General features: G+C 41.4%; 1 protein-coding gene across 1 annotated transcript in view; it reads right to left on the bottom strand.

Annotated features, from left to right (window-relative positions):
- The window catches only part of LOC306744535 (mannosyl-oligosaccharide 1,2-alpha-mannosidase IA), a gene marked incomplete at its 5' end in the record, with an annotated part of 167,552 nt that overhangs the window by 86,834 nt on the left and 53,732 nt on the right, over positions 1-26,986 (bottom strand). The window contains one exon of the mRNA XM_079227195.1: positions 8,107-8,203. Coding sequence (XP_079083321.1) covers positions 8,107-8,203 — 97 coding nt within the window. The remainder of the gene's footprint in view (positions 1-8,106; positions 8,204-26,986) is intronic.

The following is a 26,986-nucleotide window of genomic DNA, read 5'->3' as shown; positions in this document are numbered from 1 at the left end:
CATTCACCAGCTTTTTCCCAGACTGGGAACAAAGGGAAGAGAATAACACATCAGAGAGGCAGTCCAAGAGCGATAGAACATCCCCCTTCACAAATAGATCTCTCCTGAATCGCCTTTCTTTCCAGATCACAGAAAACAGCCTCGCTTAGAGGGCTCTGGTTATAAAACATTAATAACATAAACAATCTGTCCAACCTGATTTGTTTCCAGTTACACAGTGCTGAATGTTGAGCTTTAAAGAGAGGGTGCACAGAGACGCTGTAGAGCAAACACACAAACAAGTCTTTGCAAACTTCTTAAGGTGATCCTATTTTGTGAGACCTGGAGTAAGTTAAGGATCAGTAGCTTCGTTTTTTGTAAACCGTGAGTCTGGAGTACTTCTACGTACCCTATATTACCTGAAGGATAATGCCCTGTCTGTGTTTAACATCATCATTTAAATTCAAGGCCGACGGCTCCACTTGCTCGTGCTCTGAGATAAGCTGGAAATATAGAACCATCACTGCTGACACGTTTAGTTAATGCTCCCACCATAAAAGTAGGGCACGAGAGCTCTGGGAGCCAAACATTGAAAATAATTCACTGCACTGAAGGCTTGGGCTTGCAAGTCTCTGACCGTTAACAAGTGTCCCAAAATGACTTTGCATTACTTTCCCACACTCTGTTAAATCTGTTAATACAAACACATGGGAGTTAAGTCTTTCCCAACATTATGGAGCCTTGATATGTTGACCTCTTCCTTTCCTCCGAGCTATCGGAGTCTTCCTGTGACACCGTCCTGCTCATCGTCCGTCTTGATATGAAATGATCCATGATGGCACGAGTCACAGTTCAGCTTCACACCCTCCTCACTCTACTTGTCAGCCACTCCCTCCTCATCAGTCTAACTCCCGTCACCTGTTCACCCACCTGCCTCTGATCATTAATCAAGCCCCTATTTAGACTCCTGCCTCCCGGACACACCTTGCCAGATTGTTCTTCGGTTTTCCATGACAGACACTCCAGCACTCTCACGAACTGATCTCCTGTTGCCGATCCTGCCTTCCCCTGTCCAACCCGCTAGCCTGACTCCCGGTAAACCCACCAGCCTTTTGATCTTGACTGCTTAACTCTGCCTGCTGTCCGGAAGTTTGAAGTAAAAGATCCCTGAAATCTTGTGTGTTGCATTTGGGTCCAGATACGACCGGTTACAGGGCCCCCCTCTCGTCTCAGGAGATGAACAAAAAATGGAAAACAAAGGCAACGAGAAACCAAACAAAGCCGGGGAATAACACGTTGAAACTAAAACCAAACCAGTAACAAGCCCAAAGTACATCTGTGCTACCAAGTTGCTTACTAGTACGGTATTTGCTGTAGTTATGTTTGACAGATCTCACACCAGCCCCAAACGACCCTGCTAGCCGAGCTAATGGACCCGAGTTAATTTCAAGTAAATGGGTTTAGGTGGGAAAGAACCCTTACATTCACCAGGTGGCAAGAAACACCAGTCCAAATAAATTATTATTTGCCAACTAGTTTGCCACATTTCAACTTAAAAGTTGATGATATTTCAATGCTAAATTCTCAACTTTATTCCATTTCCCCCGAGCATTGATTCGATGAAACCATTTCAGCTTTAATATCAGTTAGCGTCTCCTGCTTGGAGATTTATTATTGATGAAAGTCAATAATCAGCACACAAGACATCCTACATATCATCCAATTGACCTTCTGCAGTGATTTATGTCAGTCACGCCGGGAACAGCGGGCAATATCTGCATCAAATATTACAGTTAATCCTTGAAGTTATTACTACATGTAAATATGAGATAATAAATACTGAACTATACAAAGACAATATCCATCTGGTTCACAGTAGATTTTACCTCTTAGCTTCAGCATGAATATAGTAATAGAATTCATTAATAGGAAAAGAAAACGCCTGCATGAACCCAGCAGCTAAACTAATTCCCCATTACATCAGCGTTCTGTAAACAGTGAAAACAACGTTTCTGTGTATTCTTCAAAAGAAGATTTCTTTTTTCCATCAGAGAGGTTATCGTGTCATGAATAAATGAAATTGAGCTCTAGGATTTCACTTTCCAAAATAGGAGCACTCAATCTCTTTCATTAGTTTGTGGGGAGTAACAGCTGTTCATCTATGGCTGTTCATCATGTCTTTTTTCGTCATATTTGACCAAAACTAATGACGATTTCTGAGGCTGGAGATAAAAGTAAATGCAGCAAATGTTGTCATCAGTCACACTGCACAAAAATCTGGCCTTGATCTCATCCCTATGCTCCAGGAGATTTAATATTTGACATGATTGCCATGACACAAAGTAATCTAATGAAATCAAAAGGGCAGCTGGAAACATGGTGGAACTACCAGAGGATCTGTGTTATATTACCAATCAGCAACCCAATAATTCCTCTGTGAAACATATTTTAGGTTTTCTAATGCAATATTCCAACACTAAATTTAAAAGAATATGTTCACATGATGCTTAATCAAAATGGAAAGTTTTTTTCTTGAGGGAAAGAACATGAATGTGCATATTTAAACTTTCCATGAATTTCTACCCTCATTGTTAGAACTACCACACAATCTTACAAGGAGGCAGAATTGCTGAAAGTACTGTAAATAGCCCAGTTTTCTCTTTCTAATTGCCCTAAGATAAAATAAACTTTTAATAAGCACTATAAGACATATTGTATTTTAAATGACAAAAGGGAAATTAGAGAAGAAAAAAAAAAGTCTATCAGAACCAACTTAACTTGGTTAAGAGGAAAGAACAAAGAGCTGCTTTCAGCCTTGAGGGTCATGACAAAGGAACGAGGAGAGGGATTACAGTGAAAAATAGAAAGGAATGGGGGGTTGAGGAAGATTATAGTTAAGTGAAAGCGTGCCATAGAAGGAGTGAGTGCAGCAGAGGAAAACGTCTCCCTCTGCCTTTCTGTGATTGGTGCTGTGCTTCTTTGAGTGCAGAGCAGAAGGGATGTTCTGGTGACTCGCAGCATATTGACAAGCTTCTGACGCAGACGCTAACTGTAGATCCAATCTTGCCGCATTTCTGTTTACTCTGGGGGATTAAATTAAAGAATACAGCATCCAATTTCATACCTGGCTTCCTGCCCCACCCTTTGCAATGTGACATTTACTCGCTAGCATGATGCCCTTTCTCTCTTCCTCTCCCTTTGAGTCGTAGATGATACAGTGTAGCAGACGAGGATGGCAGCTTCACACAGAATGGACATGTACATTTGCTTATAGGATAAACCATGAAGTCGGTCCCCCTCCCCCACACTCAGAGACGGGACTATTTTCTCTACTGCCCGGGACAAATGGCTTATTCTGTCCATGCTTTTAACGTCTGCACTATCGACTGGATCTGCATTACAGGTACACTGCTCAGCAGTGCTGCACAGATAAAGTTGAGTTGGGGTTGCACTATCCATGTGATGAAACCAGTCAGATCAAAAGTGTGGCCTCCATGTGAGGTATCTGCTCTGGAAAAATAGACACGTTCTGTTCCCAGTTGATTCATAACACACAGGTTGCACACAGAAAATAGCTATCGACTAAGAAAACTGGGAGTCAATCTTTTTTTTTTTATGCATAATTTAGTTTAATTTTTACATTGGGTCAAATAATTTGACCCAATGCTCGTTTTCTCATTGGTCAGACAATCGTTGGCACTCCTAATTATTTAATATACATTTTTTAGGTTTGGGCGGTGCGGCTGGGCTCTCATAACAGAATGGCTGGGCGCAGATAATAAAAAACTGATCGGCGGATCACTTCTTGGTAAACTTTGACTGAACACATCAGAATTGTCATATTTAGAATTAGTTTTGTTTAATAAATAGTCTAATCGGGTTTAACATAACTGCTGGCACAACAACAGCTTCAGCAGCTCTTTCTATTTTTGTAAATCATATTTTTATGGGCAGGTGGGCTGGTCGGCTTTGATCATGCGTTATCATTTAAGTATATAAAAATGTGTTTACAATAATCTGATATGCTGCAAGATATATAGATTTAGTCCGCTGTATAAATTTCAGTTACACAAGGCGTCACTTTTAAAGAGCAATAAGGATGGCGAGGGCACAGGCTCAGAGGCAGATTGCATTTCACATTTATTTACTTAAACACAGTAAGCCACGTAAAGAACAAAGAGTGGCACATGCATAGGCTCAGAAACAGATATAAATAAAAAAGGAGCAGTCCATTTGAGGATTTTCACATGCAGCGCAGGTGGCTCAGCCTGCAGCAAGAGAGATGGGGAGAAAGTGAGAGACTCACGTGAATGAGACTGCAATTGTTTTTGGCTGTTTTGTAACTCTTCCAATTTTGATCTAAAAAATGTAAGGGGCTTCTGACTTGCAGTGGCATGCTTGGTGTTCAGGTGGCGGCGCAAATAAGAGGCTTCAGACAGCTGTTAGCCAGAACCTCACTGCACAACACACACTGTGGCTTCGGGCAATCTGCATTGCCAATCCAAGACCCAGATAATTGTCATAATATTTCCTCTTTTTTCCCAGTCTGATGCTCACTCTCGTTTCCTCTTTTTTCACCTTGACGCCGTGATGGGCCTCTGTGCTCCCGGTTTGTCTGTGATATCCCTTCCTCATTCTCGGTCTCCTCCGTCTCCTCTTTCTCCGACTCCCGGTCGATTTCTTCTCCCGGTCTCTCCCCAACGCACCTCTCCGTTTCTCTCGCCTCCGGTTCCTCCCTCTCTCTCTGTCCCTCTCTTCTTTTATTACTGATAGCTTCAGATGGCCCACCTGACAGCTTCCCCGATTTCAGCCAGTTTAACATATTTTCATGGATGTTGCTAAATGAATGAAATGACGTTAGGTGCACAAGCTACGCTAGCTAGTGTGTAGGTAAAAGACAGTCTGGCGGCCGGATCGGAAGTGCATCTATTTATTAAATTGTACGTTTTTAAATTTAAATCTTACAAAGGGAATTTTTATCATTAAAAAATCCTACTTAATTTATTTTACATAATGTTTAATATTAATTATTACACCATTACATTTTTCATCTCGCGCACCCCCTCTTTTTGGATGCGCACCACACTTTGGGAATCCCTGATCTAAAGTAACAAGTAGACATTTTTACTCCCTATAAGAGTAGAGGGAATTTTAGTCAACCAAGATCGTCTTTAGTTGACTGAAGCTCTCCATGCCGCCATCTCTCTGGGAGAGCCGACATTAATGGGATGCTGGTGTTGCTGTTTGTACGGCATCTGTAAGTAATATATAGTGATTGTTTGCTAATGTGCTTACCATCACAACTTAATAAGCTGATATCAAGGCTCATTGCTGTGTGTCTGCTTTCTGCCCTCCAGCAGACATGCACTGCTTAATTCAGCTTTAACACAAACAAATCACAGCAACTGACTCTTCATCATCGTCTCCATCATTCCCCAAGTTGTAGTATTGACAACAGTACAGTCCATTAGTTTTCATTGTCCTTGGCTGCTATTCGTTCCTAAGGATGTGTTACATCACAAGTGGTGTGAGTTGAAGAGTCCTTGATAACTTACCTGAAGGAAAACTAACCTCTACTCTTTACAGCATATTAAAAGGCAATTCAACAAAGTAGGCTTTCAGAAACAAAATATCAGCCTAATGAAACTGGAAAAAGTCGATTTCAATCAACAAAATATATTACAATAAATACCAGCGAGTGGGAAAATCTATTTGGCTTTATTGTAATTTTTTAAATTATGAGTTCTCATTACTCAAAACAAGGTTATTTTATGTGGAAAGGAGACCACCCTGTGCCACTGAAGTGCTAAACCGAGTGTTTGATATCACTGGTTTCGTTCTATGGGCACTCCTGGGCTGCAAAAGCCACTTTGACATCACCGCCATCAACTCCTCTTATTCCTTTTACTCAAACTCATCAACAGCTTAGTTCAAAACCTTGCGACCTTTTATTGGCATATGAACATGTTTTAGTTTTTTTATCACCTTGATCTTTATCTGACTATCAGGGAAGAGTGAAGAAATGGATTCACTTACAAATCCATTGATGATAAAAACTTGCTGAATGCAGCTTACTCATTGAATGCAGCGGTGACTTACTTGAAAGAGAATTCTTAACTTCAGTCAAAATCAGGGTGTGTGTGATCATTTTGGTAGATTCCATCAGAAAATAAATCTGGATTGCTTGCTTTGAAATATAACACCTATCACATGATTTAAGGACCGCACTTAAAAGGGATTCCTCTGAACTATGAACTTGGCCACCTCGGGGGAATGAGAGCAGCAAAGAGATCGCAAACTGTATTTTCAAGAGAGTTTGCATCATCGCCCTAATAATCCAGAGTCTCGACAGATGTGATGGAGGGAGACCTCAGGTATGGGAGACATCACCCAGCTTATTAGGAGCTGATCCACCTTTTATTAAAGGCTTCTTTACGGGATTTGGCTCTGGCTCGGCAGTGTGAACGGACAGACGCTCCACTGCAGAGGACCCGAGGACCCCTAAAGGGTCTGGCTTCAATTAGCCTTATGGAGACTAATGCCGTGTTCACACCAAAACAGTTGCGAAATATTCGCAACTGTTTTGGTGTGAACACGGCATAAGACCCCGGTGGTAGGTTGTGAGGACTGCCATGCTGAGTGAAAAGGTGAGGATATGGTGACAAAAGCTCGCTGAGGCATAAATGGGTACGACATGTTACCGTTCAACTGACAACTCCAAACGGATAAAGAATTTGTGTTGCGTCATTTTGCGTCACTTTGTGTCTCCTTGCGTCTTCGCATCGACTGTGTATGTAATCTGGCGTTGCGTTTTATGAACACAGCAGTTAAGGCGGCAATGACTTTTTGAGCATTGATTTTTACCGCAGGTTATTAATTGAATTATTCAACAGTCATTCAATCTGTAAAACATCAGAAAATAGGGTAAAATGCCCATTACAATCTCCAAGATCCCAAGTTGATATCTTTAAATGTTTGTTTAGGCCTTCACTATCCACATTGTTGAATGCAGCTATCTATCAGTGCTAAATGCGAAAAGAAAGAAAGAAAGTATCCTTTATTAATCCCCTTGGGGAAATTCTTCTCTGCATTTGACCCATCCCTGGATGGGGAGCGGTGGGCAGCCCTGTGGGGCGCCCGGGGAGCAGTTGGGGGTTGGGTGTCTTGCTCAAGGACACTTCGACATGTGGACTATGGGGGGACTGGGGATCGAGCCGGCTACCTTGTGGTTGCGGGACGACCCCTCATCCCCCTGAGCTACAGCCGCCCCCAAAAACAGGCTCAAAGTTAAAACACACAGCCCAAAGAGGAATATACAGATATAATGAATAATTTAGAGAAAATGAAAATAACCTGGCGGCAGGTAGGACACAACATGCAGCGAGCCATCTGAGTGTCCACCACAATGCATTCCTATTGCTCTCCTCCTCAGGTATCCAAGCATGGAACAATTAGTTTCACAGCATCCTGCGGTCCTCACATTATAAATACAGGATTACTGATTCATTTACTTTAAATAGGGTTGGTTTTCAGTTCTGGTTTTAATGCAGCTTGAAGGGCAGCCTGCACTGTTGGCTTTACATTTCCTTGTGAAATCCATTATGCTTGCATAATACCAGGGTTCAGTGTAAGTCTTGTTTCTGAAATACCCTACGAATAGCAGATTGTTTTCAGTGTTAGGGAAATATGCTTCCATCATCAGCCGCACTTAAGATTTTGCTTGCGTCTCCAACTTACAGACCGCAACTAACCGAAAATGTGAGTCCTTTGCTTTTTCCAGAAAAGCAAAATAAAAGTTTGAGAGTTTGTATAGAGTTTGTTGATGAAAGCTGTGGTTGTTTAATGGTTGATCCTGTGTCTATTTTCAGCATATCAAATTTAATTCTACTTTTCAATACATAAATAGACTGGTAGAGTAGATGGTAAAGAGAGATCACTCACATTAAATAATACAAATGTTCAGCAACTTGTTACAATTCTTCCACGTGACATAATGAATATATCTCCCTGTTGCTCTTTGCCCTGTTTTGAGCATGAAACCTTTTAAGAAAAAAGTCAAGGGGAGAGATTAAAAGCTACATAACCTTTCTTGGCCTTTTAGACCTTGAGCGAAGCGCTGACACTCACCAAACATGTTGCCAATGTGCCCGTTTCTCGTCAAAGGCCGCAGCTCATTCTTGCCCCAGGCGTAGCGCTTGTAGTTGTCCCAGGAAAACTTCATCATCTGCAACATAAGGGACAGACATACCGGTCACTTGACTGATAGCAAAGCAGCACACGTCCAAAGCCAGACGTAATTAAATTGGTATCGCTCAAAGACAAAGGGAATGATAGCTTGTTGATCAGACGGGCTTAAGGACATGCATGCAATTAACACATAAACCGCACCACTAAACAATAAGATTGACATTTCCCCTGCAGCTTCTCCTCCTAAATTAAAGATTGAATAATGCCAGTAGATGAAAAGCGAGTTTAATAGATAAGAACGCGTCTCAGAGAAGAAAGTGTTTCTGAAATTGATGCTCTGTACTCCTCCCAGACTGAAAATAAACCCCAAAAGTTATCTAGATGTGATTTGATGTGATGTGAAGAAGGAAACTGTCGACTCTTTGATGCAGTAAAACAGAGAAAGCAAGACAGGCAAGCGAGTAATGAAGATGAAAAGTGAAATAACTTCAGCTTAGAGGCACAAAGTTGAGCATTGCTCAACGTTGTGAGTTACAATCAGCTTAGAAGCCTGGAAAGGAAAAGTTGTCTCATTAATTGCATTAAATTCACGAACATCCAAAAAGAGAATGCCAACATGCTCACAATGCTGGATCAAAAGTCTAATTGAAGGCAATAGTCTGATACAATCTGCACACTATACTGATAGCTCCCAGCTGATTACACTTAAATCTCTGAGAGATGTCACAAATCAGAATAACCAATATATAGACAATGGCAGTGTGACAGGCTTGTGTTTCACAGGTGTAATGTTTACCATGTTCAGCACTTTAGTTTGGCGAGTTAGGATGCGAACATTTGCACATTGGCGCTAAATACAAAGCACAACCCAAGCTCACAGGAATGCACTTAGTTTTGCGATTACAAAGTGTGACCTGATGATCAGAAAAACAATTATAATTCATAGTGGCATGACAATCTGGACCAAATATGTCAATCTAGTCGGTATTTCTTTCACAAAAAAAACACCTCATGTTGGCACGAGAAGAAAAGAAAAAGAGGATCACCAAAGTCATTAGGATTTAACCTCTCGGGAGGGAAGGTTCTAATTTCTTGGCAATACATCAACAATATTGACAGGGTTGTAAAACCACATGATCACAGTCAATCTGACAAAACAGGCATCCCTTCTAAAGTTATTGCTGATGAAATATCTTGAGGGGAGAAATGTTTGATCTGACACATTAGATGTATCGCCAAAGTTTCTTGGCATGAAAAATGGTTGTTGTGATATCAATCTGGACCAAAGTGGTGGACTAACGGAGACGGCCGTCCCTCGAACATAAGGGTTGTAAAGGTGTGAAAGTTAAATTGTAAAATGCCAATATATTCTACTATGCAAAGGTTTAAACTTACAATTGTATCTCTATCTTTGCCACAATCCCCTTGTTGTTATGGAAATTAATTTAGATGAGGACATGCTCCGTGGTTCCTTTATTCTCGTTTGCATTGATGTCTCTCGTGTATGATAATAGTGCAGTAGTCATGTAAGCCGTGTTTCCTACGGATGAAGCCACTATCATTACTTTTCCAGCCAAGCAGCAGGATATTTTTAAAGCGATGAATGTTTTTTTCATATCATCATCAAAGAGATGCCATGATTCATGCGCATATGAACAAAATAGCCTTGAAATAAATTGAAAACTAATTCCATCTGCAAGAATACTTGACTCGAGAGCTTTCAACAATGTCGACATGAAATTCAATTGTCTTCAGCGCGATCAAACAAACGCTCAGTGCAATCTGTCGAAAGATGGACGGATAGTCCAGGATTCGATTTTGTTCCCTCTTCTCTGGATATTCACAGTAACACGATGTCATCTGTATTATCAATACTACACGAGACATCTGTCTCTCCAGAGGTGGGCTGGCATACGCCTGAGAGAAATAGACAACATGAATCCGATTACCTGACGAGGCCTCCAGCTGCAAATCCTCACCCTAAAAAGCTCATTATAGACACGTCAAAGAACACAGAGCTCCAGTCAGATCTCACAGTAAAACAACCACAGTGTCCATAAAGAACACAAGTGTTCAAATACATGTTAAAATGTCTTTCAGGTTCATGAAAACAGCGAGTACGGGTCAGGGAGCTGAGATTTGATTTAGGGGGAATTATATGCCATTAAACTATTTTGAAGCTACCGCGCCGGTCTAATTTGTGATTTGGCATTTGTGAAGCAACGCATTTAAGTACTTTAGACTGAAAAGCATTCACAGGAAACAACACATTAGGGTCATCTTTGTTGTTTTCTCATCTTTGTATTTTTGTATCTAGAGTATGGCATTGCATCGGAGAAAAGCTGCATTTTAAACGAGCATTTTCTTTCTATTTACAAAAACAAACACTAATGTATGCAGAAGCAATCTCACAAAATGGTCAAAACAACCTCACAATATGATTAGGGGCTATAACACTAATGTATGTTTTAGTGGAAATATGGTCACAAAAAAATATAATTTTCTTCTTATTGTGTACCGACTGGATGTTCTGCATCCCAGAATGACAACCTAGAAGTGTTGAAACTCACTCCATCTTTTATAATGTCAACATGTCTTGCTCCTCAGGCAGCTTTAGAAGCAAAAGAACAAAAGTAATACTTGAAAAATAAGTGCACAAAATTGAGGAAGTTGGAAACCGTTAAATCTTTGTGTCACACTGCGTTGGTTTGAAGGACGTTGCATGTCATACGGCCTGTGCCGAAACGATCAAATGACATTATGAAACCTGCGAGGGAAATAGGATGTTACAGCCGTCGTCAAATTAATGTTGGGGTAGAAAAAAGGCAGATGGTACGCTCAAACTGTATGACTGAAGGCGTAGAAAATGTAAAATGGTAACGTTAATCAGCGACGACGTGACTCTAGAAGAAAGGATTTAATAATGCAGCTGGCATTGAGAAAATATGATGGGCATTTCTCACTGTTTTATAGATGATTCATCAAAACAATAAGAAACGGATTAATTGGTAATGACGATAATCTAAAAAATATCTAAGGTCTTCTCTTTCTTCTCAAATATGATTTTCTTCCAGCAAAATATGTTGCAATTTGAAAAAAAAAAATTGCAAAATATAAAATTGTACCAAATATTGATGAATGTTTAAAAATACTCCCAATACAAGCGTAGATTAAGGCAGAAAATCATCACACTCTATGGAACTCTATAGTGAACTCATCTTGTCCCGCTACACATGACGCAAGACGCTCTTAGCGACATAATTATGTGAAGGCTGAGCAGCGTGAGAGTAAAGAGTCGTACCCATGCACGGTCCGATGCACTCGCTCGTACTCGGGACCTGCACAAGGAAAATCTGTGTTTTAATAGCAAAATGTAAGCACCATGAATTTCCTCCTCCATAAGAATATGTGGCTCAGCTTCCTGCTGCTACGCGCTGATGAAACACATATCTGGCATTGTGTTTTTCACACCCCTGCTGCTGCGCTCTGCGGAGGGTCAAAGTGTGGGAGGACCGGGGGTCCCGCAGCCGCAGGACCGCTGATGTAACAACCCATCATCAAAGCACACAACACACACGGCGATAATCAATAGCTTCCGCCGCGGCCGAGCACGCTCCTCGACGCCGCTTCTCCGAGTGAGCAAACGGATGAATGATTCATTCCCAGGGGCACTAAAAGCAGACACGGTCATGATCAGACAGGACATTGACCGTTGTGTTCAGGTATTGATCTCCGCTGCCCAACAACCAGCCAATTAGTATAACCAGAGCCAGTGATTAAAAGTAACCAGGGGTTGACTGGGGGAAGAACGTGCACAGAACACGAGTGCAGGTCAGAGGTCATGCACTGCTGGTCATGTTATCGAGGATGGTCACACAACATCAACCAGATCCTAAAACGAGCAGTTACATAAGCATGTATGCCGCATCAACTTAAAAGCCTTTATTAAAATTTAAGATTTTTTTGTCATATCCAACACAAACACAGGAAAAGCCAAGAAAATAATTGCCTTCTGCTCTTTAATGACAAATATGTATTGCTCTCTTTAAATCCCAGAGTCTTGTAATCTTGTCTGTTCTGAAAAGTGGATTTCTATAGTGGAAATTGATTGTCTCGAGCGTAGATTGTAACAAATGACACCACAGGAGGGAACAATTATCTGTGTTGCTCCTTGTCTTTCTAGAAAAGCTCAGCATGGACACCGGCCGGGCTGCAGGGTTCCCTTTGCACCAATCAGAGAATGACCTTGAGACTCATCCAAGGTCCAATGTATAACAATTTACAAGAATGATGCAGAGGAAAATAACCATTTGAACTGAACTGAAGGTTTTTAGAGCAATATATTTCATGTGTATATTGAGGACACAGTGGAAAATTAATAAATGGAAAAGTTGATATATATATATATATATATATAGAAAAATGTGACAACTGGTCCCCTCTAAACCAAAAGTGGTGTCACAGAGGAAGAGACGGTATAATGAGATGTTGCCAGAGGGTATGATGCGAATCTGAAGCTTAAATGAAGTGATATGTCTTCTGGAGGGTAAAGGTGCTAATATTGTAATAATAATATCACCAACGGCGAACCGTAGTATCTGTTAAACAAAATCAAATTACTGCCATAATCATGAGCGTGGGATTTTTCCCCTTCTGGGTTATTCTCAAAGGGTTAAATGATTTGTTTTTTCTCTCATGACTGGCTGTGGTTTAATACTGTGCATCAGCCGTTTCCACTCTTTCGTCTTACATATGAGCTATTCCCTGGGAAGACATGCTGCTCAGTATTTCCTCCATTGGGCTTCTCAGGATTGGCTTCTGCACAGATGGTTTCTCTGAGGCTGTGGCTTACTGGTGAGGATTGCCGGTAAGAGGTTACCACAATCTACTGTCTACACTATATCTTTGACAAAGACTTTTGAATATTCACATTGACTGCTGTTGGAGCTAATTAGCCAACGGTGTGGACTGAAGTGGGCTGCACTGCTAGTGATGATCACTAAACTGGTTCTTTGTAAACATGGTACTGCAAGCTGGGCTTGGACTGAGCCGCCCCCGCCTAGCCCAGAGGAGGCGGCTTCCAGATAGATGACGACATGGTGTAGTATTAAAACATATTTCAGATTCCTTGGTTTCTGTTGAGTTTCAGCTTTGAAGAGCTTCAGTGTAGTGGCTGAGAGTTTGATTCCCATATCTGACTGAATTCATATATACAAGTTAGCTGTAATCCATACGGAGAAAAAATTAACACTCAAGGAAAGGAAATAATAAGATGTTCACGTTTGATTTTTTTCATGAGCCACAGCTTCAACCTCTTAGGAAAATAAAGTGTACTCGTCATTGTTCTTGCAACACACCAGCCAACTGTGTGCTTCTACTTTTCATTTTTGTAAATTGAGCAGAGTGCAGTCTCAATTCTCAAAACATTGACAACATTGTGTAATCACTGCTGACCACAGTACCTCTTTCTTAGCTAATACAACATGGATTCTTTCATTCCACTTGAACAAGAGTCTTATAAATATACATAAAGCATGCCTCAAACCACACATGACCCTTTCCCACCCTGCATGTTTTGTAATGCAGTTGTTATGGTTGGCTCCACGAGCGAGGCATCCCTTTAATCTGAGGAGGCTTTGGATGGTTCATGGATAATAAATCATCCCGGCACCCTGGCATGGCACCCCCGAGACACAGCTGCGTTAACGAGGTGCTGTGTCATCACCAGAGACCGAGGGGACCTTTGGCAGAGAAGATACAGAATCAGCTTTCCCCCGACCGCTTCCCCCTGAACTTACAACCTCAACTTCCACAGCTCCCCCCCCAGTTTCCAGTACTAGACCTGCTCTGGAGCACAGCCATATCCTTCCTATTAAAACCACATTTATGGAGAGCAGCGACGGAGCCTTGTAGGTCTCGGGAGGCCGGGGAGGTCTCATCCTGAGTCAGCACAACGGCGTGGTCAATTACAAGCAAGTCCCAAAACAAGAGGCAAAGTTGGAAAACCAGGCAGCACTGAGCTGCAGATCATTCATGCATGGAATAAATGAATGTCTGGAATCGATCACAATACCCACTGAGGATATACGTCTGCTTCAGTAGTGTGTCTGTAGGGGCAAGGCACAATGAAGGAAAAGACGATCATTTAAAACCAAATTGTATGTGTTCCATTAAAAAATATAAATGATATGTAAACTTTTGTTGTTGGGCACCTACCCGACTTAAAGACATGTTACGTTTCATAAATAGCTACTTTCTATTGTCACTAAAAATCTTTAATTTTCACACAGCTAGGTGCTGTATTGAGTCTTTTAAAAACTGTAATTACAAAATATAACATTTATTTTACAAGAGAACTATAATTGTCCGTACTTGTTTCCGCCCTGAGTAGCATTTGCAGATCTTCGCATTTGCAGAATCATTGAAGGAGACTCAGATAGTGTATCAATATTTGTATCAACCTAAAGTATCATCTGGACTACAGCAGCTGGACAGTAAGAGGAAAAATTCAAACGAGAGCCATCAGTAAAAAAGTTAACCTGAAAATACAAAAGTGGAAATCGCTCCTTTCCTATTAAATGCATTTTTAGGGAGTTTTGTTATTAAGGACTATTCACAACTCCAATTCTTGTGTAAAGCAACAGAATATGCTACAGTAAATAACCAAAACAGACTTCTGATTAGAAAATGTCTGCACAGTCCTTGAACAACAATTGAGTCATCGAGGCTGGGTACACTCAGAAATGCTTGCATCAAGCTGCAGGACAAATCATTTGAGCAAAATCAGGGTTACAACCGATGCGGACACCTGGATTCGAGCTGTAAGCTTCAGATTTGTTTTTGCAGTTCAAGCCCAGAGAATTGGCTTCCATTGTGTTCATCCAAAGTGATTTTCTGGTGTATTATTTTCAAGCCAACTATCAGTATCCATGATTCTGAGAACATTTCAGTTCTGTTATTTAATGAAATGTTGGTCTTTAGTCTTTGATAGTTGTACAATATGTGCACATATGTATTTGCCTGTATTCGTCTCTCTCTCTCTGGCAGGTGTCCTCGCCGCTCGTTCCAAAACAGATCATTAGGAGAGATGGGTGGTCTCTGCCAAGTCGTCTCCTGAGCGTCTCCCACTGGTGGTTGAGAGATCCAAAGCGCCATGAAGGATTCATGACAAGAGAGGGAGAATCGCCACAAGGAGCCCATTAAAATGTCTGGACTCAGGTCTTGAATTCTTGGGAAGGTGGACCTGGAGTATTAACCCACCTAAATGGTCCCAGTGGAGCCAGCTGATGATCAGCGATGAAGAGAAAGGGTCCATGACAATACACATGTGTTTTTATCTTTTTATATACTTATTGAATGTCTTGTTTTAAATCAGTAATGTCTTTTTACCTTGTTGCTGCAGAACTAACTGAGTCGCCAACTGAATTTCGTTGTATATTTTTACGATGACAAAAATTCATATCCTTATAAAGTTGTGAATATACCCAATTATAGCTTTAAAACTGTAATAAAGGAAGTTAGTATCAGAATATTAAACGCTTTAGCATACGCATTAGACTGGGCAGACATTTTAATCCGCATTTCTTCGTGGCCACCTGCAACATTCGTGGGCGCTCACGGTAAACATGGATCAGGTCTGTCTATCAATAATTCAAATGAAGTTCATTCAAACAAGACAACCTTATCCTCAACAAAAAGAGGAGAGCAGCATTGCTTTCACCAAAAAATGAATGACTAGCTAGCGAATATTGTAGAGCATTTAGCAGCTAAAGAGTCCGATATTTCCCTCAGGAGTTGGTTGCAACCAAAAACAGAGCAAAAAGGAAAGTAAATATTGAACATTTGTCCAATATCGAACCGCTGGGCTATCAGTCAGTTGACACAAGCCTCTGTGGGTAAGGGGTTACTGTTTGGATGAGTCTACTTGACTTTATAAACAAAAATGTGCAAGTCAGCATCAGAGAGAATAATAATTTAAAAAAGAAGCCTTCAAAAATATTCAGTAAGTAAATGAGAAGTTATAAAAAATGTAAAGTATCCAGAATCCCACAATTGTATTAATTTTAGTATCATAGTCAGAGTTTCAACAACAGTCACTCTTAAGAGTCCCAACTCGGTTGAAACACTGGCTTAACGCTTGTTTTAGCTGAGCTGCTCTTCCTTTCAAGCATTCAGCGTTTGTGTGCTCTCAAGGCACCAGTCAAACTGCTTTTTCCCTTCTTTCAGTTTCCTTGGATCACCGAGCTGACCCAATCAATGGACCTTGCCCGAAAAGTTGATGGAATCTGAAGGAGTGGAGAGCTGAGTGGTCTCTAAACTTAGTGGAGTAACAGGAACTTTCACAAGAAATGCTGCACACCCATAATTCTCCCAGGCACCCTTAACCTGCTGCTGTCCTCCCCTCTCACTCATCGTGCCGACAGCGGCCCTCTCTCTTCAAAAACAAGCTAGTAACGAAATTGCAGGTGTGGTGCAGAAAATGAGGGGGGGGTCAGTCAAAGTAAATACAAACTATTACAGAGTACTGTACAGTACTATTAGAAAGAGCAAGACAGAAGATAACGGAGGGGGTAGTGAAAGAAAGACATACAGAGGAGTGGGAAGCCATTTGTCTGCAAGAAATTGCCAATTTGAGTGAGCTGCCTGGGGATAAGGGTTCTTGTAGGGCTCATGATGGGGAGCCCAACATGCTTATTAGGAACAAATCCACAATGTTCCCGCCCCTGTGGAAAGCCTCACACAAGGCCAGAGGCCTCAACACCAGCACCACCCACCTGGAGGTAAAGTCACTTAGTAACAACCGGAAGACGATCTACCAGAAGTTATTTTGAGAGGAAAATGTACAAGTAGATCAGGTCTAGCTCAAATGCACCAGGGAGAGGAGAAAGGGAGCACCATTAATAGATTCATCAAGGTAAGATGAGGAGAGCGGGGTTTTTACTAAATAAATTAATTTCTGATAAAGTGAGGCGGATGACCAGATGTTTTTTTTTTTCTTTTTTCTTCACCTGTCAGGTGTTCAGATTAATTTCCCCTCGAGTCAGCACCCTGACGGGAAAACCCAAATACCTGCCACAGTGTGCAAACGAACTGTGTGCTTCGTAATTTTAGACGATCGGAAGGTAAAGTGTGTTAAATTGAGGTCAAGTCTAATTCCACGTGGACGCAAAAATCACACCTACTCAAAATAATTCGAAGAATGTCAAGCATTAGGTGTCCCTGGTGGTAAGACGACCATCTTGACATTTTGCAAGTCTGCAGCAGAAGAGGTGCGAGAAAACCCTTCAGGGCCCGAAGCCCTTCAGACGAGGCCGACAGGGGTCGGCCTCGTCTGAAGGGCTTCGGGCCCCGATGGCCACAAACAGTTACAATGTGGCCACAAAGTTTAATCATGTCTGAGAATGAGACTGCGAGAGAGTAGCAGTAATGTTACAGATGAAAACATAGCAGTGCATTGTGTGCACAGTTTAGGCTGTTTGTTGGACTAATGCTAAACTCCTGTGTCTTGGTCGCCGCCTGCTGATTAAAGGGACGAGGGTTAGCCCCGAAACAGATTTTTCACTGCGTTTCTTCAACAGGAATTTCCTTTCGAGATAAAAATAAAAGTTCTGAACTGAAAATCAGAATCACTTTGGCTGCTTATGATAATCATACAGGCATGTTTCCCTTATTGACATAGATCCAAAACCACAGAATCTTCTTCCAAACTTTCACAGTAAAGTTTGAGCAGCATTCTTTATAATTTGCATTGCTACAGTTCACACTGGCTGACAGGTGTGGCACCAATGGGACTTTTGTTTTATCCTCCTGATCCCGTCCTGTTCGGGCTGGTAGCTTTGCAACACCTTCCTTTTCCCGTACAATTCTTCAAACACAGAGAAAGCCTTTGAACTCAAAAATGAACAACCTGGCAATTGCTTTCATCTTAAATTAACTTGTCACTGCTCATGAGTGAAAAAGTTATTAGTTTCATGTGGTGAATTAGTTGTGTGCGTTTTCTCCCTCAAAATTGCATTTCCACAGAAAATACCGATGAAACCAATTCATTTATCACATTTATGTTGATAAGACTCAATTTGCATGAAAAAGTATGTGTTGTCGCTTAATTTCAGTAGTATGCCTGCCTATAAGAGATAATGAATGAGAAATTAGATCTTTTTTATGGTAATAATATATTATTTTCCCATACAAATGTGTTGTTTTGTGAACAAAAACAATAAACCACCAATACCTCACTGTGACAAATCATAAAAGAAGCACTTCATAAAATGGATACAGAATGCCTGAATTCTAATTTAATAACTGGGCTGGCAGACGTTGCACGTACAGATAAGCAGAATGCCCTCTTGAAGGAACAGTTCTTTAATTTGTTATCACTTTCAGACATCGGTCATTTAAAATGCAATGTGCATTTTTGCTGAGCTATGAATGCATGTTGAGGAAAATTAAATAGTCCCTTTCTTTGCCTTTGAGGTAGCTGGGAGACATCAGTCACCTTGCCAGAAGTGTTACCGACAGCCCCATTCTTTGAATTTAATGAAATCCCAACTCAGAAACCAGCCAATTTCAGTGCTCAGACAATAATAACCCTCCACTTCCTTATTCTCCGTCACATTCACACACAGCGGAGCAGGCATCTCCCAGTCTACACCCACACCCAGTAAATCCCCAAAATATCATATTCAATTAAAAACAATGGGAGCCTAAGCTTTTGAGCGGATCATGGCTATATTAACACATCAATAGTTCTCTCAATATGAATCGTAAAGAAGCATGCAGTGACGTCTGGCCTGCTGACATCCAACTATAGAAACAGATGATAATTCAGTGAATATGTTGATAGAGATTAACAACAACAGTTGCACACTACAAGTATGTTATTCTTAATTTAAGGAGGAATTTTACAATAATTTACATGTTTTTCATTTCCATATCTCTCCTTTTAACATCAATAACAACCACTTAAGAAAAAACAATTATTCCATCCAAAATAATCTTGCCTGATTCCAGCCCCTGAAATGGCACCCACATCTCAAATTAGTTCTGCAGTTGAAACAGGTTTGGTGGATTAGGACTACTAAAACAGACATGATGAGCTATAGTGCTGCTGGTTGCAGCTAAAAATTGTGATAACAATATATCAGTTAATAGTAATTTTCTTGGCATAAAAAAATAAAAAACAATATTGTGATGCAGTAGAATACAATGAGTGGGAGGAAATAGGAAAGTGAAGAAAATGTTTCTTGAGTCACTTTTGAAAAATAGAACAGATCTAATCACACAATCTAAGCTTTAAAAAATAAATAATAATAATTAAATTCTATATGAGAACTTGATAGGTTTAGTTTAATCTTTGTATTTCCAGTGACATCTGAAACGTCTTTTTAAACCAAAGAAGCGCTACCATTACCACCACAACTGCATACATTTTTAGCAGAGCACAACAAATTGTATCATTGGTGTGATGTGGCATCAAAGCTCTTTGCAAAGCCCACAGGGCTTCATTGATCACTTCTGTCTGCAGTATCATTTTGTGAAAAACAGACCTGGAGGAAAACATCTTTTTAAAAGAGATTCACCACATTAGACATTATTGTACCTGCAAATTAATCTGATCTGCTCTACAGAAATGGCCGAAAGCTCACTAAGACGTCTTACTGGGGCCCAGCTGCGACAGAAAGGAACGCATACATGCTAAGCTATCGATCCACTCCAAACGGATCAGCAGTCACATGTGAGCTGTGCTGTTCTTTCATGCTGCACAACATCGTGTCCAGAGGCCTTCAGATGGAGACAGCACTTGTATCAGAGGTAAAAGCTGTTCAGCTGAAGGACTTGTATTCAATCAGAAGTTCAGACTATAAAAACAGCAAACACAGCAGCTAAAGGTGACCCTGCAGTCAATCATAAACACAGCTTCCGATTCAGGATCGGCCCGTCTTCCTTTGGTAAAACCGGCAGCCAATTGTGACGCCTCTTCGCCCCTCCGATAAACAGCCATTACTCAGAAGTCGCAGAGGACTCTGAAATGGTATTCAGGGATGGGCTGACAAAAGGTCATGGGGAACAAGTTTCTTACAAGTGCTGCCTAATTATCGAGTGCAGTGACATGCTCAGGTCATCTCTCAATACAGTTCTGTTTGAAGGGTGCTTAATACGAAAGTCAGAGCAGATCTATTGACTCGGAACAGCTCTGAACATGGCGACGCAGAAAAACAATGCGCTCACCGTGCAAACAAGGGGAACCGTGCTGACAGCTAATAGTATTTACCTGAGGGGGAAATGGAGGCCGGGCACTGCGCTCCGAGACGCCAGCGCAATAAACTGGAACCGTTGTATGAGCGGCCGCGAGCTAGCCAACCAGTGGGGCGCGCTCAAATGGACTAGTGTGCACTGAAAGGTGAGTTCATTACTCCACCACATCTTTGCATAGCAAATAGTTGTTTTTTAGATTTATGAATATTGTAGAGAACCTTTAAAACGTGGAAGGGGGGTGAGCAGGTGTCGTGTAAACCAAGATGGCTTCATTTCAGACGGGCAAAAGCTCTCACCTCGACACAGCAGTGGAACAAAAAGCAGAATTAAAATCCATAAAGGCCAGTGGAGAATTGTTTGAACAGAGATTACTTGTGGTTGAAAGGGAAACACTTCCAGAGATATCACAATCTATGGATCGTTGAGCCAAGAACTCGAGGAGAACATGTGGCTTTCTTTAGTTGTTATTTGAGTGAACTGACTAACATTACAATACAAGAGTGTCTGCAGAGTCAAAATTCAGAGGACACATTGTTCTCATAAGTATCTCAGGGTGGAGCCCTGTTACCTTATATTCTCACAACAAGCACTAAAAGTGCTTTTTTAAACTACCCTTCCTCTCCACATAAGGTGGGGCTAAACTAGACCAACAGATGCCATGACGCCAGCTCAATCAGCCCACATCATTGCTGTGAAAACAAATATACAACCGTCAAAAACCATGGACAAAGACATATACTGTATATATATATATATATATATATATATATAAACACAAATAGGTTTGATACTGATGATGGCAGGATGGTGCAAGCAAATACACGTAGTTGCACAAACACACACATCACACACACACACACAAACACACACATCACACACACACACGAAAAGTGTGGAAACAGAAAATACTGCCTACAGAAATACCGTCCTGTCCAAACAAATCAAAAGGTTCAAAGAGAAAAGTTCAAAACGGACAACATCTTTCCACCACTGCAACGGAAGGAGGCATTTTTATTGTCAGAGAGGAAGAAGCAATCCTTTCCTCCGACGTGGCCTTTTGGTAAACACAACTACAAATAGAGCAAATTCTTAATAAAAACAATAACAAAAGTCTAATTTGACTTATTTCTTTCATTTACATGTAGATTTAGCCTGGTTTTCTTCCAATGCCATGTATAGGCTTCTCAACTACAAAACGCTGAAACTAAGATGGCAATGATCGGACTCGCACTAATGATAGGAATGTGCCGTTTTTTTTTCTAAACGTCAGGTTAAAACCGAGTCTTTGATTGTTTTCCTGTTTATGAATTAAATTTGAAGCCTTTAAGAATGCTTGGAAACCTCCTGCTGTGTTACTCACACACTCACTCCTTGAGGGCTTGCACGTCTGGACTGTGACACCGCTGTTGTTAACGGCAAATAAACAGGATCACTTGCACCGGATGTAGGTATAGAACGTATTGTGCCATAATTTGGCAGAAAAGGTGCTTGCATATTGGGTATGAAAAGTGTGCCTGTGCATAAAGCAGCTCCATTCCCACTTAATTAACTCAGGCCCCCAAAAAAAGGAAGTATGCAGCCGTGGCAGAGTACAAGGAGTTTGGATTTAAGCTTGTCGAACAAGCCAAATGTTCGCGCTGTGTGTGTGTACTAAATGGCTTTAGTACACTTAATGTGATTTAAATTATTACACTCATTCCACACAAGAATCCCAACTACAATCAGCCTCGTCTCCATGTTAAGCGAGTGCAGAGAGATTTTCCAGGACAACCCGTTGTCGGTCCCCCGTGTTCCTCCACTGCCACAGACCAGGAACATGGTGTTAAAGCAGTTCTGTGTCTCAGAAAAGCTTTTCGTGCTCGAGTTTCAATCCATTTTACCCTCCTGGGAACAGGAGCAAATGAGTTAGCGTCTGTGCAGTGCCTCGCTTTTCTGAGCGAGGCCATTACAGAAGATCCGCAGAGACGGAGTGAGAGGTCCGTCTTGGCTGTTTTGCGCGAGATTATTGTTTCACCTCTTGATCCTTTCTAGTTTTATTGCTCTCCGTTTCTTTTTGCTTGCTTTCCTTCGCCTTGTTTGTGCTTACCTTTGCTTAGCTCTTTTATATTTTATTCTCTTTACCGTTTCTCTGTGTATTTTTCCATCCCTCCCATTTTCTGCCACCCTAACTTATTCTCCTCTCGTCTCATCTCAAATCTCGTGCTTTTATTTCGGGTTTTATCTGATGAGCTCGTGAATTTGGTGGACTATATTTGTAGGAAGATGCCAGCAGAGGCCTATAACTTGCCATCTGCCGGTTGCATGAATGACTTACCACAGATGGACAACAGTTCTGATTTAGAAAGACAAAAGCTCAACATGGACCTATAAAACATGTATGGCCATTCAGTGGTTTAAGCCTTGAGAGCAGAGAGGGCTCAATGACACTTTTCAGCTACAAATAGCTTCTTTAGTCAATAGATACTGTTGATTCTGATATTTGCCAAGTGCATGCAGCCCTATCCGCTGTGCAGGGATTCAAAACTGTTCTTCCTCCTGTGTCTCTGTGTCTCTGCAAAATGCTGATAAGTCCCAGAAAGACTCATATTACACCCCGCCGCTCTCTCCCCCCCTCTCGCGATCATACCCTGGGGATTTTAGTTTCAACTATAGTGTGTGTGTCTGCATGTGGGAATGCCTGTGTGTCTGAAGAGAGGCAGACACAGGCAGAAAACAAAAGAGAAGGATAAAAAGTACAAGTCTGATTGGAAATGTGAGGAAAAGCACTAAAGCAAGAGAAGGACGGGAGGAAGGAGCATTTGTTATTAGACTGCTCGGCGGTGGTTCCAGGCAGGTGTCGGCGTCTCCGCTCGCATTATTTACTCTGCAGGCAGAGCAAGGCGGTGAAACCTGCAGGTAGCCGACTCCAAGCGGTACAGTTCATCAAAGATTGTAAATACAAGCCTGATAAATGTGCTCCATCATGTCCCTTGTGACAGAAATGATGAACTGCAATCAGCATTAGCTGCTGCCGATGAGCAGCAGTGGGGGGAGGTGAACAATCATGAACGTCTCAGGCCGGGTCCTAAAATAGGTTTGATACAGGTGATGGCAGGATGGTGCAAGCAAATACACGTAGTTGCGCGCACGCACACGCACTTCTCAGGTGAATTCACACACACTTCTTTCCTTGTGATTTAACTTCCTGCAGCAATCCTGCCCAGTGTTGATCAATGGCCATCAGGGGAAAATCCAAACCCACCAAACACTCTGTTCAAGATAGATGTTTTTTCCCAAGACATTTATTAGAGGTGGAAAATCAGGCTTGATCCAGACCTGGTCAATATGTGGTTTTAGCTTGAAGGCTACAATAGCAGAGTTATTTTAAATACCTCTGTATGCAGCTGCACATGAAACCTAAAGTAACGTCTCCCTTACACAGTCTCCTTGCCCTCGTATTCACTCCTTGATTAAAAATAAATAAAAATGATGTTGCTTCTTCTGCTATTTGTCTGCAACATCTTTCTTGTGCATTCACAAAGCAAGACCTAACCAGCAGGGCCAGGCTACCCCACTAGGGGCCCCGGGGCAAAACGTAGCGATGGACCTCGATTTTGATTAAACCCAATTCATTATTTTAAAAGAATACATACAATTATATTAACAACATCATCTCCAGAACAGGGCCTTAAAGTAATAGCTCAAACTGTTTCTGGTGGAAACAGCTAGCCTGGCTGTGTGTGAATGAAATAAGCTCCGCCCACCAGAACCCAAAACCTTACTAATTAAGATGTTGGATCTCGTTTGTTTAATCCTTTCAATCCAAAAAGTGTGCAGAAGACAATTTTATGTTTTCTACCACATTACGTGTTGAGACTTTCTTGGCTTGGAGCAGTTGCTAGGCAACCAGCAGGGATGTCAAGAAATAGTCTGGCACATGAAACAGCGGATTTAACCCGTTTGTTGTATGTAATCAGGCGGCATCGGCCTTTAATTAAATTCCTTATGCTTGCAGAGTAGCCTGCAGCGCTATGTGCAAAGGCTCCTTGGCTACACCAAGACCACCACAGAACAATGCACAGCATAACAGCCAGCAGTAGAGTCCTAATGGGTTAAATGTGAAACATTAAAGTAAAAAAGTAGTGGATGCATACTGGCGACATCTGAAGCCAATTTTAACGTCTAGCTGCTACTCGTCTCCCTTCAGGGCCTCTTTAGCGGAGAGGGCAGATGACGCTAGCAATGATGTGTGAAAAACACATTGACAAAGACCTGAGACCCCCTGGTCTCAGTACAAAGTCGGCCTTCACCCATGTTTTCCATAGTGTCCATGAGGAGCACAATTATTCAAGTTACTGACTAATCTTCGATTTCTTCCCCCCCCCCCCCCCCCCATAAGCAAAAGGATCGCCACCATTCTGGGACAAAAGACAGGAAAAGAAAGAGAGAGAGATACAGAGAGGGAGAGCAGGAGATGAACTCAAAAGAAAGGGAGGGATGTCAAGGGAAACCGGAGGAGAGCGCAGAGGATAGAAAGAGGACAAAAGAGGAAATAAGAGAGAGAGAGAGAGAGAGAGAGAGAGAGAGAGAGAGAGAGAGAGAGAGAGAGAGACCTCTGGAGTCCCCGGTTTGAATGTCATGTTCATCATGGTTAGCTTCTAGAAATAACACCAAAAAATGTGGATGAGAATGCTCTTCACTTTTTTGCCTTTATACTTGTTTCAATGAGCCTTCACTTTCTTTTTCTCTAAATCACTTTTCGTTACGCTCATGCCGATAAAGCGGAGAGAGATGGAGGAGGGAGCAGATTGCAAAAACAACAGGGTGATACATTAAACATGCACAAATGCTCCTGAGAAACGTTTTCTCTCTCCAGAGGGGTCCTTGAAAACTGAATCAACCCGTTTTTATTTCAACAACCATTGGCAACCATGCCGAAAACGTTGCATGTAAAAATGAGCATTAGTAAAGGGAAATAAAAACAGAAAGGCACTGGGTTGTTCTTTAAAAGTGTTTGATGTAAAACTGCAACACGATCAGCTCTCGATGCGTATCGATTGATTAATCGGCTTCTTCTTGCTAAAATTGACATTATTATATAGGCCTTTAAAAATCCACTATTGGTCGTCCTCTATGAAATAGTGGTGGAAACCATCTCTGTAACCACCGCCAGTTCAACAAATAGCTGACTATTATGGAATAACCCTTTAAAACAGAAAGCCTGCAAGACAGAAAAAAGAATAAGTGAAGTTACAGCTGATAAAGTTAAGTGTGATAGATTATGACAACGGAAAGAATGAAAAAAGCATGCTGAGAAAACACATTTGTTTCCAACTGAATAATTTTGAGCTTAATTAGCATGCACTAAGGCTCCATTATAGAGTTGGTCGCACACACACTATATATATATATATATATACACACACACACACACACACACACACACACACACACACACACATATATATATATACACACACACACACACACACATATATATACACACACACACACACACACACACACACATATATATATATATATACATATACACACACTCACAAACTCATCCTAGATCACATGAGTGCCCAATTCCATTTTATGAGTACAGTGATAATTTTCCTAATGCATGAGCAAGCGCTTGAGTAAACTGGCAGATGTCAAATCCAATCAAATTACAAACACCTGGATGGAGAGAGAAGCTGAAAGCGTTTTTTTTATATATATAAAATTAAAAAAGTTCAAAAGTTCCATTGCCGGTGAAGATGCCGTGTAAACAGTGCCAGGTGCAAAAATCTATAAACAAACAACCCGCTTGACCAGACTTATATTGCCAGTGCTGTAACTTCTCCGGAAAATAAAAAAAGATGGCCTTTTAAGATGACAGCGTTTGATTTAGCAGCAATTTAATGGGACAACGATGAAGCAGTCCGAAAGTGTTATGCGAGTAAAAAAGAATGTTGGGGGGACGCTTCGCACCTGTCCGCTTCCTGGGCACCCTTTGGGTAATTTAGGGGATGGAGGAGCAAAATTATGGGGGAGGCAAAATTAAATAGTGCCTTTGGGATCTCAGTCTGTTAAACAGTATAGAGAAAGTCTGTGAAAGGCATATTTAATAGACTAAAGGCATATTTAATATGCTGCGGTGTATAGACACAGAACTGGCACCGCAAAGGGCACATAATATGGAAGAAGAAAGAACTGGACATCCGAAACAATATTTGTACTTTACATACAGTAGTTCCGGTATCTGAAGGAAGGAACGGCATTTAAAAACACCTGCATTGAGACTGTAGGTTAAGAACAGAAGCTACTTGTTGTGGGTCTTGGGGGTGTATGTGTGTTTGTATGGTCAATGTAATGGCATTTTCAAGGCCCATAAATACACATATATAACTTCACTTTCATCCTGAGGCTGATTAACAAACATCCCCAGGCAGCGACCAGGAGTCCCTACAGCCCCACAAAAGCAGCAGAATAAGTACCTGCATCGTCGGCACAATTCATCTCTACTGCTTAAGGTGGTCACAGCTATGGCCCCCTGCACTCGTCTACCTAATCCCAGCCTCACCGCCATGACTTACAG

Source organism: Taurulus bubalis (genome assembly GCF_910589615.1).
Source record: "Taurulus bubalis genome assembly, chromosome: 12".
Lineage (NCBI taxonomy): Eukaryota > Metazoa > Chordata > Actinopteri > Perciformes > Cottidae > Taurulus > Taurulus bubalis.
This window is presented reverse-complemented; position numbering and strand designations above follow the sequence as displayed.